Here is a 17263-nt window from a genome sequence, read left to right as displayed (position 1 = left end):
ACCTGTGTAGTGTGAATACCAGTGTAGTGGGAGTACCTGAGTAGTGTAAGTACCTGTGCAGGAGGAGTACCTGAGTAGTGTGAGTATCTGTTTATTGGGAGTACCTGTGTAGTGGGAGTTCCTGAGTAGAAGTGTACCTGTGTATTGGGAGTACCTGAGTAGTGTAAGTACCTGTGTATTGGGAGTACCTGAGTAGTGTAAGTACCTGTGTATTGGGAGTGCTCGTGTATTGTGAGTGCATGTGTATTGTGAGTGCTTGTGTATTGTGAGTGCACTAGGAGTAGAGAGCAACAAATAGGGTAGACAATAGTTAGTCTTACTCATTTCCCCAATAGTATAGTTCCCGATAGCCTAAATGATGCATGTGCATGATTCAATACTTTCAACAATTATGGCAGCAAAATATCTCCATAGCTTTTATACATTTCTGATGGTAACCCATTTAGACCAGGAGCTTTCACATTAAGGGCGAAGCTTAGGAATACCTGAGTAGGGGGAGTACCTGTGTAGTGGGAGTACCTGTGTAGTGGGAGTACCTGTGTAGTGGGAGTTCCTGAGTATTGTGAGTGCCTGTGTATTGTGAGTGCTTGTGTACTGTGGGTGCCCGTGTATTGTGGGTGCACTGGGAGTAGAGAGCAGAAAATAGGGTAGACAATAAATAGTTAGTCTTACTCAATTTATCCAATAGTATAGAGGGTAAAATGTCTAACAGGATTGGTGATGCCACTCAGTGCACATCCTGCACCATGTATGCATTCCTTGATGAGCCAATCGAGGGCGCATACTGCTGTGTGAGATATGAGTGAATTCTTTCTCTGGAAGCCCAGATCCTGGATCTGGAGAATCAAGTAGCAACACTGAGAAGCATTAGGTACCTGAAGAAGAGCTTGGACATTACCCAGCAGGTGCTGGCAGGGGCCAGCCTATAGGAGGTTAGAGAGATGGAAGCATAGGAACCAGAGGTAGGTAAGACAGATGGGAGGAGGGGTAGAGGGAAGAGCACTGGGGAGGCCGGTCCTGAGTTGGTACAACCCAACAAATATACCAGGTTGCATGAAGAGAGTGATACAAGCTTGGGGGTGGCAGTGCTGAAGCAGGCGCCCTCCCCTAGCAGCCATCGGTTGGACAGATTATTGGGAGGAGCTGGGGAGGATCCAGCAGTCATGATACATGTTGGTACCAATGACAAAATAAGAGGAAGGTGGAGAGTCCCAAAAACTGATTTCAGGGACTTAGGGAATAGATTGAGGAAAAGGACCTCCAAGGTAGTTTTCTCTGCAATACTACTTGTACCTCGAGCCACAGCGGAGAGAAAGCAGAAGCTCAGGGAACTGAACAAGTGTCTGAGGAACTGGTGCAGGCAAGAGGGGTTTGGGTTTCTGGAGAACTGGGCTGACTTCTCAGTCAGTTACCGGCTCTTGTGAGGATGGGCTGCACCTTAATGGGGATGGTACAGCTCTATTGTGAAGCAAGATGGCCACAAAGCTGGAGGCGCTTTTAAATTAGGTGTTGGGGGGGGGGAATTCGAAGATAAAACCCGGATACACAAGGGGTGAAAACAATACGTACTCATACAGCACTAAGAGGCGTATACACAAATGCTATGAGCCAAGCTAACAAAATAATGGATCTGGAGATGCTATTACATGAGGAGGACTTAGACTTTGTGGGAATAACTGAAACTTGGTTTGACAAGTGACACGATTGGCTGGCCAATATACAAGGGGTTTTCCCTGTATCGAAAGGACAGGGAAGGTAGAAAAGGGGGAGGGGTGTATTTATATGCCAAAATTGATGGAAGGGTGCTAAAGGAGCGACATTATGTATGGGATAGGGGGGAGTTGGAATCAGTATGGGTAGAACTTCAAAGATAGGGGGTGAGTGAGAAATTAATAGTGGGGGCATGTTATATGCCACCCAACATGAGGGAGGAGGAGGAGCTGGAATAACTAGCTTAGTTAGAAAGCAAACAGGAAGGCAAACAGGGAAATGTAATCATAATGGGGACTTCAATTATCCCGTTATCGACTAGGCAGGGGGAACAGCTCACTCACTAAAGGCTTGTCATTTCATGAATGTTTAACAGGGAAACTTCATGTCCCCAATGGTGGATTCACCTACTAGAAAGAATGCCCTGTTAGATGTTTTAATTACAAACAATCCAAGTATGATCTCAGATGTGGAGATACGCGACAGCTTGGGATCTAGCAATCATAGAATGATCGCTTTTACCATAAATCACAGTAAAAGGAGGCATATGGGTAGTACAAAAACACTAAATTTCAAACAAACACATTTTCCTGAACTATGGTCATTGCTACACGACATTAATTTGGACCAAATTCTGGGGACATTGAACACAGAAGAGAAATGGGAATGCTTTAGCAGCATATTAAATAAAGGTATCAAACAGTGCATTCCAATGGGCTATAAATATAGAAGAGCAAACATTTAACTTGGGTGGTTAAACCATAATGTAAGTAGCCTCATCAAGGAGAAAAGTATGGCCTTTAAAAATTATAAAGGGAATGGGTCAACGCCAGCATTTCTGCACTACAAGGAATGCAAAAAGAAATGTAAAATAGCAATCAAGCAGGCTAAAAAAGAATACGAGAGACACATAGCAGAAGAAAGTAAAAATAACCCAAAAACGTTTTTTAGATACATTACCAGTAAAAAGACAAAAATGGAACACATTGCACACTTAAAAGATGAGGAGGTAAGGATGGTTACAGATGAGACAAAGAAGGCAACTGTACTAAATGCCTTCTTCTCCACAGTTTTTATGTAAAGCCGCGTACACACGGGGCGGACTGTCTGGCCAACTTAGTCCGTCAGACAATCCGACGGACAGTCCGTCATACTTTCGAATGAACGGACTTGCCCACACACGGCACTTTTTGAGCGGACTAATACGGCGTACTAAGTCCGCCATACTATCTGCCCTACTTTTGAAATGAACGGACTCGCCCACACACGCGGAGGAAAGTCCGCTCATTTCGAGCGCGTCTCCAGGTAGGCGGGGCCCGCGAAGGAGACGTCGCTGACCCCGCCGCCTGGTATGGACTTAAAGGGGAATCCCAACGGCGAAAAAAATCGGCGTGGGGTCCCCCCCAAGTCCACAACAGACCCTTGTCCAAGCACGCTACCCGGCCGGCCAGGAAAGGGGGGCGAGCGAGCGCCCCCCCTCCTGAGCCGTACCAGGCCGCGTGCCCTCAACATGGGGGGGTGCCTTGGGGAAGGGGGGGCCGCGTGGCCCCCCCACCCCAAAGCACCTTGTCCCCATGTTGATGAGGACAAGTGCCTCTTCCCGACAACCCTGGCCGTTGGTTGTCGGGGTCTGCGGGCGGGGGGCTTATCGCAATCCGGGAGCCCCCTTTAATAAGGGGGCCCCCGGATACCGGCCCCCCACCCTATGTGAATGAGTATGGGGTACAATGTACCCCTACCCATTCACCTGTAAAATAAAAGTACCAAAAAAACACAACACACGAGATAAAATACTTTATTGCACAGCTCCGGGGGTCTTCCGCCTTCGGGGGTCTTCTCGCTGGACTCCTCCGCTATCTTCTTGTAGCTCTTTTGCTAGCGGAGGAGTCCGGCTTTCTTCTTTGCCGCCAGCCTCTTCTCCCGACTTCGGGGGTCTTGTCCCCCTCTTCGGTTCTTCTGCCGGGCCACCGCGCCTTCTTATAGCTCTTTTACAGGCGGTGGCCCGGTCTTCTGTCGCCGCCGTCGCCGCCGTCGCCGCCTTCCGTTCTTCTTCTTCTTCTTCTTCTTCTCCAGGAGATGTTGCCTCGACGATCTCTCCGGCCGGAATGCCAGGGACGCACTGCGCGGCCACTTATATAGGACAAGGGGCGGTGTCACATGGCTTTATGTCACATGGGTTGGTGTCACATGGTGACCCCGCCCCCTTACGATGTCATAGTCCCCATGTGACATCAACCCATGTGACCAACCCATGTGACATAAAGCCATGTGACACCGCCCCATTGTCCCTATATAAGTGGCCGTGCAGTGCGTCCCTGGCATTCCGGCCGGAGAGATCGTCGAGGCAACATCTCCTGGAGAAGAAGAAGAAGAAGAAGAACGGAAGGCGGCGACGACGGCGACAGAAGACCGGGCCACCGCCTGTAAAAGAGCTATAAGAAGGCGCGGTGGGCTGGCAGAAGAACCGAAGAGGGGGACAAGACCCCCGAAGTCGGGAGAAGAGGACGGTGGCGAGGAAGAAAGCCGGACTCCTCTGCTAGCAAAAGAGCTACAAGAAGATAGTGGAGGAGTCCGGCGAGAAGACCCCCAAAGACGGAAGACCCCCGGAGCTGTGCAATAAAGTATTTTATCTCGTGTGTTGTGTTTTTTTTTGGTACTTTTATTTTACAGGTGAATGGGTAGGGGTACATTGTACCCCATACTCATTCACATAGGGTGGGGGGCCGGTATCCGGGGGCCCCCTTATTAAAGGGGGCTCCCAGATTCCGATAAGCCCCCCGCCCGCAGACCCCGACAACCAACGGCCAGGGTTGTCGGGAAGAGGCCCTTGTCCTCATCAACATGGGGACAAGGTGCTTTGGGGTGGGGGGGCCGCGCGCCCCCCTTTCCCAAGGCACCCCCCCATGTTGAGGGCATGCGGCCTGGTACGGCTCAGGAGGGGGGGCGCTTGCTCGCCCCCCTTTCCTGGCCGGCCGGGTAGCGTGCTCGGACAAGGGTCTGTTGTGGACTTGGGGGATTTTTCGGCGTTGGGGTTCCCCTTTAAGTCCATACCAGGCGGCGGGGCCAGCGACGTCTCCTTCGCGGGCCCCGCCTACCTGGATACCCGCTCGAAATGAGCGGACTTTTCTCCGGGCGGGAAAAGTACGCTCATTTCAAAAGTACGGCGGACTGGCACACACACGGGGGGATTGTCCGCCGAAATGCGAGTCCGACGGACAGTATTACGGAAATTCCGAAATAATTAGTCCGCCAGACTGCACGCTGAAAAAGTCCGCTGAAGCCCACACACGAGCGGACTGTCCGCTGAAATGTGTTTCGGCGGACTAAGTAGGCCAGACAGTCCGCCCGTGTGTACGCGGCTTAAGAAAAAGAAGGCTTTATCGACAGCGACTGTAGTGTTAGTGGCACAACACAAGACATACCCACGTGGCTAACAGGCTGAAGTCAAAGATAGACTTACTAAGCTCAACACAAACAAATTAAAAGGGACCAGATGGATTACACCCGAGAGTCCTCAGAGAACTAAAGTCAAGTCAAGTTATAGCCAGACCACTGTTCCTGATCTTTGTGGACAGCATAATGACATGATTGATACCAGCTGATTGGAGAAAAGCCAATGTGGTACCAATATTCAAAAAAGGACCGAGACATATTCCTGGGAATTTATAGGCCAGTCAGCCTAACATCAGTAGTGGGTAAATTATTGGAGGGGATGATTAGGGACTACATCCAAAGTTTTATGGAGGAGAAGAATATCATTAGTGGTAATCAGCATGGTTGTCAGAAACCATGAAATCAGGCTGAGACAGAAGTACAGGTAAATCATATAAAAGTAAAGAGAACAAACGTATTCAAAACATAGCCACAGTTTAGTAACCGGAATGGATAGTCAGCCAAGTCAGAAGTCAGGAATCAATGTAGTGGAACAGCAAGCAGGATCTGGAGCCAGAAGGGATGCCAGCAAAGCAAGTCTTAAACAGGATCGCAGGAGATAGTTTATGTGATGTGACCAAGATGAAGGCTGAGCTCCTCTGGACTGGACGGCTTAAGTAGGCAGGACTAACGAGCAGGTTCATCAACAGCTGTCAACAGCTGAGTAACTGTGGAGAGATAGGAGCTAGCAATAAGCGAACAGCTGTGTAGCCAGCTCAGAGAATGAAGGGCTGAGCCCAGCCCTGATAATGGGTTTATGAGGGGACGTTCCTGGCAGACCAATCTGCTACCATTCTACGAGGAAGTGAGCAGCCATCTAGATATGGGGAGGCCTGTGAATGTGATGTATCTGGACTTTGCAAAAGCATCTGATACAGTCCCCCATAAACACAGCTTACAAGCTAGGCTTATACCATTGGGTTTGTACTTGGGTAAAAAAAATGGTTACAGGGATGGGTCCAAAGAGTAGTGATAAATAACATGTACTCAGACTGGTCTGAAGTAGTGAGTGGGATAACCCAAGGTTATGTCTTGGGACCAATTTTATTCAACATATTCATAAACGACATAGAGGATGGGATAAATCTTTTTGCGGATGACACAAAGTTAAGCAGAGTAATAACCTCGCATCAGGACATGGACATTTTGCAGAATGACCTGAATAAAATAAAGTAGTGGGCAGACAAATGGCAAATGAGGTTTAATGTGGAGAAATGTAAAGTAATGCACTTGGGGTCAAAAAACATAAATGTTAAATATTCACTAGGTGGAGTACAGCTGGGGGAGTCAAGGATGGAAAAAAAACTAGGGGTAGTAGTAGATGACAGGTTATGCAACAGCATGCAGTGCCAAGCTGCAGCTGCCAAAGCCGGCAGAACATTAGCATGCATAAAAAAGGGATATACTCCAGGGACAAAACCATAATTCTGCCACTTTATAAAACTCTGGTGAGACCTCAGCTGGAGTTTTCAGTCCAGTTCTGGTCACCAGTCCTTCAAAGGGATGTGCTGGAGCTGGAGAGAGTCCAAAGAAGGGCAGCGAAACAAATAAGGGGACTGGAGGACCTCAATTATGAGGAACAGCTGAAAACACTAAATTTATTCTCGCTGGAGAAAAGACGCTTGAGAGGACATATGATAGCGACCTACAAATATTTCAATGGGGATCCCAGCATAGGAAATAAACTATTCAGTCATAGGGAGTATAAAAGGACGCAGGGCCACACAGTGAGACTGGAGAAGAAGCGGTTTAACCTTAAACTGCATAGGGGGTTCTTCATTGTTAGGGCAATAAGGATATGGAACTCTCTCCCACAAGTGGTGGTGACTGCGGGGAGTATGGATATCTTTAAAAGACTTTTAGATGTACATCTTAAGCCCCATACACACTATCAGTGTTTCTTCTGAGTTTTTCCTTTTGGATTTACCAAAACCATATAATATGAGGTCAAACCTTAGGAGTTTCAATTTGTATGCAATCAGGCCAGCCCTTGTACTACATGGTTTTGGTAAATCTGAAGGAAAAACTTAGAAGAAAAACTACACAATACAGTGTGTATGGGGCCTTAAAGGACACAGCATACATGGATATGGGAAAGCATTATAGACAATGATACATATGCACCCACACAGGTTGAACTAGATGGACTAGAGTCTTTTTTCAGCTTTACATACTATGTAACTATGTAAGACCACACCATGTGCCAGAAAGTACCAGTTTCAATGATGCACCTAGTGCACAATGGGTCCATTTGAGGGTAGATGATAGCTAGTCTTTTGAGGGTTGTAGTATGCCCTGTGAAGGAATTTAAATTGTATGAACCTAACCCTAGCCAAAATCAAGGAGGGAATGTAGGAGGAGACACAATCGTCCCATTTGTCTTCACCAAGGGTGGGAACTTCTGCTCTCCACTTGTCGAAAGTTTGGGTTGGTTTAGCATTGTAGGCCACTGACAGGTAGAAATCCAAAGAGGATAAAGGCTTCCCCATCACCTTGGAGGGCAGAAGGTGCTCTATGGGGTCAGATTCAAGGACAATGGGATCTGGGAATTGAGTCCTAATATCATGCCACATTTGCCAGTAGTGGAATTCCAGGGGTCTAGGCAACGAGTATGTTCCCTGCAAGTTCGGGATGGGCAAGATCCTACTGTCCTACATAACATGTTTTAGAGTGGTAATTCCCCAGTTAGCACACACGTATGAGTCAGGAATTGTATATGTGAGGGAGCAAAGGTTTTCCCCATAGGGATGTATGCAGGGATACGTTGGATGGTTTCCTATAAATAGCCCAGGCTTGGTTCCATACCTGTATCATAACTTTCATGGGACCTGTTACAGAGGGGTGAGCCTTAGGTCCACAAAAGACCAGGCTGCGTAAGGCCGCATAGGATCCCATAAGGGCTGCCTCCACGGTCACTGCAGGATTCTGTCTAGGCTGGGAGAACCACCACTGCACAGTGACCATCACTGCTGCCCAATATTGAAGTTGAAAGTTTGGGAGTGCCAGTCCACTGCTAGAAAGCGAGAGATACAAGATCTTTTTTGCTACCCGAGGGGTTTGCCCAGCCCATACAAAGGACACCACAATGCCATCCAATCACCTAAAGAAGGATTTGGGAATAATGATTGGGGTATGCCAAAAGAAGTATAAAAAATTAGGTAGGTAAACCATCTTCAACAGATTAAAGTGCTGCCTGAGTCCCATGGACCCATGGTAGGGCTGGCCCTGGATGGGAGTCATTCTCCTGTGATAGCTACTGGTCTCAGAGCCTGACCTTGACACTACAAATAAATGTGATATAGATGAACAAATTACACATATGATCTAAGATAATATATCATATATATATATATATATATATATATATATAATAGATTGGATTTTTGAAACTTTTTTAACTAATAAAAAAATGAAAAGTGGGGCGTGCAAAATTATTCGGCCCCCTTGTGTTAATACTTTGTAGAGCCACCTTTTGCTGTGATTACAGCTGCAAGTCGCTTGGGGTATGTCTCTATCAGTTTTGCACATCGAGAGACTGAAATTCTTGCCCATTCTTCCTTGCAAAACAGCTCGAGCTCAGTGAGGTTGAATGGAGAGCGTTTGTGAACAGCAGTTTTCAGCTCTTTCCACAGATTCTCGATTGGATTCAGGTCTGGACTTTGACTTGGCCATTCTAACACCTGGATACGTTTATTTGTGAACCATTCCTTTGTAGATTTTGCTGTATGTTTGGGATCATTGTCTTGTTGGAAGATAAATCTCCGTCCCAGTTTCAGGTCTTTTGCAGACTCCAACAGGTTTTCATCCAGAATGGTCCTGTATTTGGCTGCATCCATCTTCCCCTCAATTTTAACCATCTTCCCTGTCCCTGCTGAAGAAAAGCAGGCCTAAACCATGATGCTGCCACCACCATGTTTGACAGTGGGGATGGTGTGTTGAGGGTGATGAGCTGTGTTGCTTTTACGCCAAACATATCGTTTTGCATTGTGGGCAAAAAGTTCGATTTTGGTTTCATCTGACCAGAGCACCTTCTTCCACATGTTTGGTGTGTCTCCCAGGTGGCTTGTGGCAAACTTTAGACGAGACTTTTTATAGATATGTTTGAGAAATGGCTTTCTTCTTGCCACTCTTCCATAAAGGCCAGATTTGTGCAGTGTATGACTGATTGTTGTCCTATGGACAGACTCTCCCACCTCAGCTGTAGTTCTCTGCAGTTCATCCAGAGTGATCATGGGCCTCTTGGCTGCATCTCTGATCAGTCTTCTCCTTGTCTGAGCTGAAAGTTTAGAGGGACGGCCAGGTCTTGGTAGATTTGCAGTGGTCTGATACTCCTTCCATTTCAAAATGATCGCTTGCACAGTGCTCCTTGGGATGTTTAAAGCTTGGGAAATCTTTTTGTATCCAAATCCGGCTTTAAACTTCTCCACAACAGTATTACGGACCTGCCTGGTGTGTTCCTTGGTCTTCATGATGCTCTCTGCGCTTTCAACAGAACCCTGAGACTATCACAGAGCAGGTGCATTTATACAGAGACTTGATTACACACAGGTGGATTCTATTTATCACCATCAGTCATTTAGGACAACATTGGATCCTTCAGAGATCCTTGCTGAACTTCTGGAGTGAGTTTGCTGCACTGAAAGTAAAGGGGCCGAATAATTTTGCATGCACCACTTTTCAGTTTTTTATTTGCTAAAAAAGTTTAAAATATCCAATAGATTTCGTTCCACTTCACAATTGTGTCCCACTTGTTGGTGATTCTTCACAAAAAATTTAAATTTTATATCTTTATGTTTGAAGCCTGAAATGTGGCAAAAGGTTGAAAAGTTCAAGGGGACCGAATACTTTCGCAAGGCACTGTATATATATATATATACCAAAATATAGATTTATTATATATAAAAAGAAAGTTCACCCCTACATTTTTACCATCACTTAAAATCCATCAAATTAGAATTGGGATGGTACGCCCAATAGGCTCTATTTTGTATCTCAACTTATAACCCATTAAAAAAAATAATAATAATTTGAATTGGGAATTCCAGATTATGTGCAAGTGATTAGAACCTTTTTTCAGTTATGCACCTGTCTTATTTGTTTATGATGCGAAGATCAATAGTGCTCTCTCTCTGAGGCCTTCAGAGGAAAGGCTATGGATGGTACGCCCAATAGGCTCTATTTTGTATCTCAACTTATAACCCATTAAAAAAAATAATAATAATTTGAATTGGGAATTCCAGATTATGTGCAAGTGATTAGAACCTTTTTTCAGTTATGCACCTGTCTTATTTGTTTATGATGCGAAGATCAATAGTGCTCTCTCTCTGAGGCCTTCAGAGGAAAGGCTATGGATGCCTATATGTCTGACAAGAGACTTTGAAAAGGTCACCATATGATTTAAAATACGTCATTCCACTGTAAGAGTTTGCATCATTTCAACCTGCATGGAAGGTGTGTTAATAAAATTTTTGCTGTCCAAAAAAAATAAAAATTAGATTAAGACTGTAATTTTCCATTGCAAAAACCAGGCCCTTCTGTAACAATTTGCTGAAGATGGCTCAATCAAAGATAGAATTGTTTGGTCACAGTAACAGTAACATGTTTGCCCCAAACCAAAGACACGTTTCAGGAGAAGTTCATAACAACTGTGAAACATATGAGAATGTTATGATTTGGGATTCTGGTGATGCTTCAGGACCAGTGCACATTCATTAATTTAACTATACATTCTGCAATGTAACAGAGAGTGATAGATGTGAGGCCACCTGTCCAAAAGCTGAAGTTGAACCAGAAATTAGTTTTTCAACATGATAATGATCCAATGCACACTAGCAAACCCACAAAGAATAGCTCAAAAAAGGACAAAATGGAGTGGCCTAGTTAAAGCCCTGTTTGACTACCATAAACATTATGCAGGAGATTTTGAAATGAGCAGATCATTTAAGGAAACCTACAACTATCTTGCATCTGAACTAATTTTGCTTGTAGGAGTGATCAAAAATGTCAATGTCACAGACTGATGGGCAGTTACAAATCACCTACAAGAACACATTTTTCCTATGGGGGCAATATTGGATTTTTATGCTAAGGATGTCATTACTTTTTTCACAGTACACCATTACATCTATTGATAGTTTTGATGAATAAATGATTGAAAAGGCACATTTTCTTGTGTTCTTATTCAAGTATATCAACGTTATCTGTAGTCATTGCTGAACACGTTGAAAAAGTAAACAATTTCCAAGGGGTGCACATCATTTTTCACATGACTGTAGATCGAGAATGGAGGTCATATTGTTTGTTAGTAACCATCCACTTCCTGCCCTCCCAGCATATACACATACTGTACATACTTGAATTCTCGGAGCTTGCCTTTGTATTTAATTGGCAAAAACTCACAGCACCTTTGCTGGTGGAGAGAATGGAACAGTAGGTTATCAACTGCAAAATGTAACCCTGGCTGATGGCCTACAGTGTTTTTACCAATGATGGTGACCGAGGGATGCCTGCTGCAATTTAAGCTGTCCCAAAGACAGCAGTATTATCCTGTTGACAGGAATCAGACTTTTTACATTTGTCTAGAATTTCAATAACAAGATTCACATCAAGCTTCATTCATACTGAATTTTTATTTTACATTAGGAACAATGCAGCAAGAAGAATAAGGCTTTGTTCCACAAAGTAGGGAACTGGGTACTCTGCTGGGGAAATCTCTCAATTGAAATCCCAAAGGGACATAAAAAAAGCAATTGAATGATATGTTTTCATCAGAGTTCAGTTTATGAAATATCAGTGTGTGTACATTTAGAAGCAGAAATGTAATAACAGTAAGTGAGCAAGCAGGATTTGCCTGTTGTCATGGAGAGTTGTTCTGTTCATAAAAAAAATGCACTTGGGAATTGGACTATTCATGTCTATTTTTATTGTAAGGATTTCACTTAAAGGCAATTGTTGTTGCTCTAGAGCAGATCCTCAGATCTCCATGTAGCTAAGTTGGTAAATAAGCGATAAATGCAGCATTAAACCCTGAAGGGAGAACATGAGAATAGATTCATGGAAAACTTTGCCTTATTAACTTTTTTTTTTTAACTTTCTGTACTTTGTATCCCCTTTTATTTCTTCAAGCAATGCAGATTTTACGACTGAACTGTGTAATGATGTGTTGGTTAACTGTTAATTTAGTCTGTTTTTAATGTTTTATTAAAATGTACGTTTGTATTTATCTAACAGAAAGTTCCAGAAGTCCCAAACTACTCCGCAGCCTACAAGAAATGCCATTCCCAGTTTACGGACACAGCAGATTATAGAAGGCATGGTAGAAACACCTGGCAAGATGAAAGTGGCATGTATGCCAATAGTCACATGAAGCGACTGGTGTTCACGCCAACCCACCTTATAACACCACACCTGTGAAGATAGCATGATACACAACATGACCATCCATCTGTTCTGCATTTTCTCATGTTTTACTGAAAATAATCTTAAAACATTTTGTTATGAATGAAGAAACTAAATTGGAAAATGAAATTAAATTACACATTTTAGTAACCATTATCCTGCAGCAGGATCTCTTGATCACGTTCACATCGTGGTCAATATGTCAGCATGAGTTTTTTTTATATTTATTTGTAGAATCCAAAAGAATCTCAGTGCCCTGTGAAAATCTGTATTGTTTTTTTTGAATATTTTGGAGAATATTGTCTATACAATAGACTGATTCATTGTCATAAACTTCAGACATTTATCTAATTAGATGTTTTAAGGCCCCTTTCACACATGCGGATGGTATGTCCGTATTTCATCCATCCGTTTGCGGATGAAATACGGGCATACATTCATCCCTGTGGGATAGCGGGTGTCTGCGGATGAGCATCCGCAGACACCCGATATCGTCCGCCTCCGCTACTGTCCGATTCTGCAGACGGAGGAAAATCCTATTTTTCTATCCGTCTGCAGAGCGGATCGGATGAACACAGACAGACGGTCCATGTTCATCCGATCCCCATAGAGGAGAGCGGAGAGCTGACAGGGCGGTCCCTGCACAGTGTGCGGAGACCGCCCTGTCCGCCGCCGGCTCAGCGGGGACAACGGAGCGATCCCCGCTGAGCGAGCGGATCATCACGGGGCAGATCATTACTGATCCGCCCCGTGTGAAAGAGGCCTTAGGTGTTATCAAGTAAAAAAATATAACTAAGGTTTGTAGCGGTCATATTATGAGAGCTGTGAATTGACATTCTACTCTTAAATGTCACTGAGCATGTATTACAAGAAATCTTTACTGACATAAACATGTAGCTACCATTGCGGTCTTGTGATTCTGAAGATGCTTTCTATATAATGTAAACTCTCTGGCTTCAACAGTGTTCGTCACTGATCTGGAACAGGTATCCAGATTACTCCTGACTTTACTCTGACTTTCCAGATATGCATATTTGCTTAGGTTCATGGTTCAAATTGCAATAAAACCACTGGGACAACAGAACAAACAGGATACTAGCAAAATATCAATCAAACCACCTGGACGACATAACGAGGCTACTAGCATTTTTAGACAGAGGTAATCAATGGCAGTTTCCATAGCACTCTAAAATGTTTTAGTCTTTAGAAGTTAGGATTGTATATGAGGAAATGGCCTTGTATACTTCTCACACTGTGCACATCTAGCACCTGTTTTCTAGCACCTGTATATAGAGATGTATTCAGTAGCAGTGAATGTTCCACTGAGTACCCAGCATGGGGTAAACGTGACTTAAAGCGGGGTTCCACCCTAAAGTGGAACGTCCGCTCATCGGAACCCTCCCCCCTCCGGTGTCACAGTTGGCACCTTTCAAGGGGGAGGGGGGCGCAGATACCTGCCTAAGACAGGTATTTGCACCTACTTCCAGGCTTAGACTCCCACGGGAGTCTATGCTTCTTCCTGTCGGGACACACACGGGTCCAGAGACAGCGCGGACCATTCCTATTACGCTGCAAACCGGGAAGTGAAGCCACAATGCTTCACTTCCTGATTCCCTCACCTAGAATGGCGGCGGCAGCAGCCGAGAGCCGAGCGATCGATCGGCCTCGGATGCCGACATCGCTGGACCCTGAGACAGGTGAGTGTCCATTTATTAAAAGTCAGTAGCTGTAGTATTTCTAGCTGCTGGCTTTTAATAATTTTTTTTCCCAGTGAAATCCCTCTTTAAAAGAACTTTAACGTTAGGTGCTGCCTTATGGTCTCCTTTATGGAACCAAATGGTTCCTCTAAAGATTTCATAAAATATGAACTTGTATCATATTCGCTGGAGGACCGCAAGTATGTAAACTGCTCGCTATGCTGATATTATGCCATATAACATTCAAGAAGGAGGCCTTAATAATGGAGAATCTTTTAAAATTTTGAGTCGATGTTGGGGGTGGGTAAGTGTAGGGGTTGGTGTAAGGGGGAGGCCTATAGAAAACCATTACTGAGAGAAATACATAGGCTGTTATTGCTAATCTTTTTCTGAAAATCCTTCCTGTCTAGCTTCAATACATCCCAATACATTTAGTGTGAAACTAAACATTAAACTGTTTCTTAAATTGTTAAAAGTACTTCCAGGAGGTCAATTTACTTTAACCATCCCATGTTGGCTCTTATTCATTTGGGAGAGTGAATCTCCTACGTCTCTCCTGTAGAGCTTTCATAGTAGCGTCCATGCACACTGGCTTAAAAATCGCTCCTTCTACCGGAGTTTTGTGTTCTGCCTGTAGAAGCAGCCCAATGCTATCCTATGTGTCCATGCACATTAGGGCAATTACAGGCATATTTTGAGCTCATCGTTTAGAAACAGAAACAAAAAAACCTTCTGGCTTGCGTTTCTGATTGGAGCTTTCTGGCAGAAAAAAATGCAAAACTCTACTAAACTTGTCTAAACTGTGTACAAAAACACTCTATATGAGCTTTTTCTCTGCCAAGGGTACTAACATTTTTTAAGCCCAGTGTGCATAGAGCCTAACAAGCAGGCTGTAGGACTATCATAATTGAATGGGGAAATTGTTTCAAATGCTTTCTATCTGTTGTGCCATGCTGGTAATTTTGTAAAAACTGTGTTTTCCTTTGCATTTTATTTTAAACAAAATAAAGAAAGTGCAATTGTTGAATGTGAGGGAAGTAGATTGGACAAATCACCAGTGGGGCTCCCCTTGCACTGCAAGGTTTAAATGCTTATTTTGTCTAAGGAGCACATAAAACGCAATAGATTTTACCTTATTCATCATTCTCCCAGGCCTCCAGCTGCACAACTAGTCTTCCAAAGCCACTTCTCTCCGCCTCTCTGTCAGTCCTGCATTGTAGGTGGGAACGACAAAGAACCACCCACAACCCAGAAAGTTAAAGAGGAAATAAGCACCAGTACTAGCTTTTAAATGTCATGGTGCTGGGGAGCCCCACTGCAAGCGTAACAATTTTCCCAAGTGGTTGGTGGTAATAGGAGATTCTATATTCAGAAGGACTGATAGAATAATTTGTCGCCAGGATCGCCTCAATCAAATGGTTTGCTGTCTCCTTTGTGCCAGGGTTCAGCATGTGGTGGACCGGGTTGATAAATTACTGAGAGGGGCTAGGCATTACCTAGCTGTCTTTATCCACATTGGAACCAATGACAGAATATATGGAAGGTGGAGGATCCTTAAGAACCAATTTAAAGAACTAGCCTGCAAGTTGATGGGAACGACCCCCAAGGTGATATTCTCTGAAATATTGCCTATGCCATGCTCAACACAGGAAAGGCAGGGGGTGATTAGAAAGCTGAATGCATGGCTAAAGACCTGGTGTAAGGGATTTGGGTTTTTAGAGCACTGGGCTGACTTTTCATTGGGGTACAACCTATATGCTAAAGATGGTTTGCACCTAAATGGAAAGGGGTCTACTGTGCTGGGGGAGATGTTTGTGGAAAGGCTGGTGGACTATTTAAACTAGGATTGTGGGGTTAGGGTAAATTAAAATTTAATGGGGCAGACAGGTCAGACAGGGGTCTGCCCCTATTGGTGGGTGGAATGGGGAAAGATGGAGGGAGGGCTATGGCAGATGATATGAAGTTTCCTATGTTACAATCAACCATTGGAATTGGTACTACTTGTACTAAAATAAAAAATATGCAACATACATTTGCAAAATGTGACAATGAATTAAAGTGTTTGTTCATCAATGCCAGAAGTCTGCCAAGCAAAATAGGTGAGTTAGAAGCTCTGGTGCATGAGGTGAACTATGATCTAATTCGTATTGCTGGATCTTGGCTTCATTCTTCTCATGGCTGAGCTATTAATATTCCTGGATATGCTCTCTTTTGGAAAGACAGGGTAAAACGGAGGGGTGGTGGTGTCTGTCTCTATGTGAGAAGTGATCTCAAAGCGAGTGTGAAAGAGAACCTAGTTGATGGAGAGTGTGATGAGTCTGAAGCATTATGGGTGGAACTGTAGATGGGTGTGCGTACTACAAAGGTTGTCATTGGAGTTTGTTATAGACCTCCCAGTGTTAGTGAGGAGGTGGAGACTCAGCTCCTTGCACAGATGGAAAAGGCTGCAAGGGCTGGGACAGTGATAATGGGGATTTCAACTACCCGGAAATTGACTGCAGTAATGGCACTGCTGGGACAGTTAAAGGTCAAAAATTTATAAACCTATTACAAGACAATTTTATGGTCCAGTTTATTGAGGCCCCAACTAGAAATGACACTCTGCTGGACCTGGTAATGTCAAACCATGCAGAGCTTATTACCAGTATTCATATAAAAGAACATCTGGGTATCAGTGACCATAACATGATTTCATTTTATGTTAGCTGTAAGCAACAAAACATACAGGTATGACAAAAACACTTTAAGAGAGCACATTTTCCAAGGATGAGGGCTGCTCTCCAGGACTTAGACTGGAAGGGAATATTGGCATCAATGGACACGGAACAGAAATGGGAATTCTTCAAAGTGACTGTATACAAACTCACTGCAAAGTATATTCCCATGGGCAATACATTTAAAATGCTAAAAATAAAACCTATGTGGCTCATGGCCAACGTTAAAATGGCTATAAATAATACAAAAAGAGTTTTTACAAAGTATAAAAATGAAGGAACAAATGGTAGCCAGTGGCAGTGACCACACTA

The 17263-nt window shown here is 44.0% G+C and overlaps 1 protein-coding gene across 1 annotated transcript in view; it reads left to right on the top strand.

The window, feature by feature from the left end:
• Positions 1-15264, top strand: part of CFAP95 (cilia and flagella associated protein 95) — a 70175-nt gene extending 54911 nt beyond the window's left edge. The window contains exon 6 of the mRNA XM_077474960.1: positions 12373-15264. Coding sequence (XP_077331086.1) covers positions 12373-12555 — 183 coding nt within the window. The 3' untranslated portion in view covers positions 12556-15264. The remainder of the gene's footprint in view (positions 1-12372) is intronic.
• Positions 15265-17263: the final 1999 nt, after the last annotated feature.

This window comes from Lithobates pipiens, unplaced genomic scaffold (genome assembly GCF_037356315.1).
Source record: "Lithobates pipiens isolate NorthernLeopardFrog02 unplaced genomic scaffold, aLitPip1_a1.2 Scaffold_13, whole genome shotgun sequence".
In the NCBI taxonomy this organism is placed as follows: Eukaryota; Metazoa; Chordata; class Amphibia; order Anura; family Ranidae; genus Lithobates; species Lithobates pipiens.
This window is presented reverse-complemented; position numbering and strand designations above follow the sequence as displayed.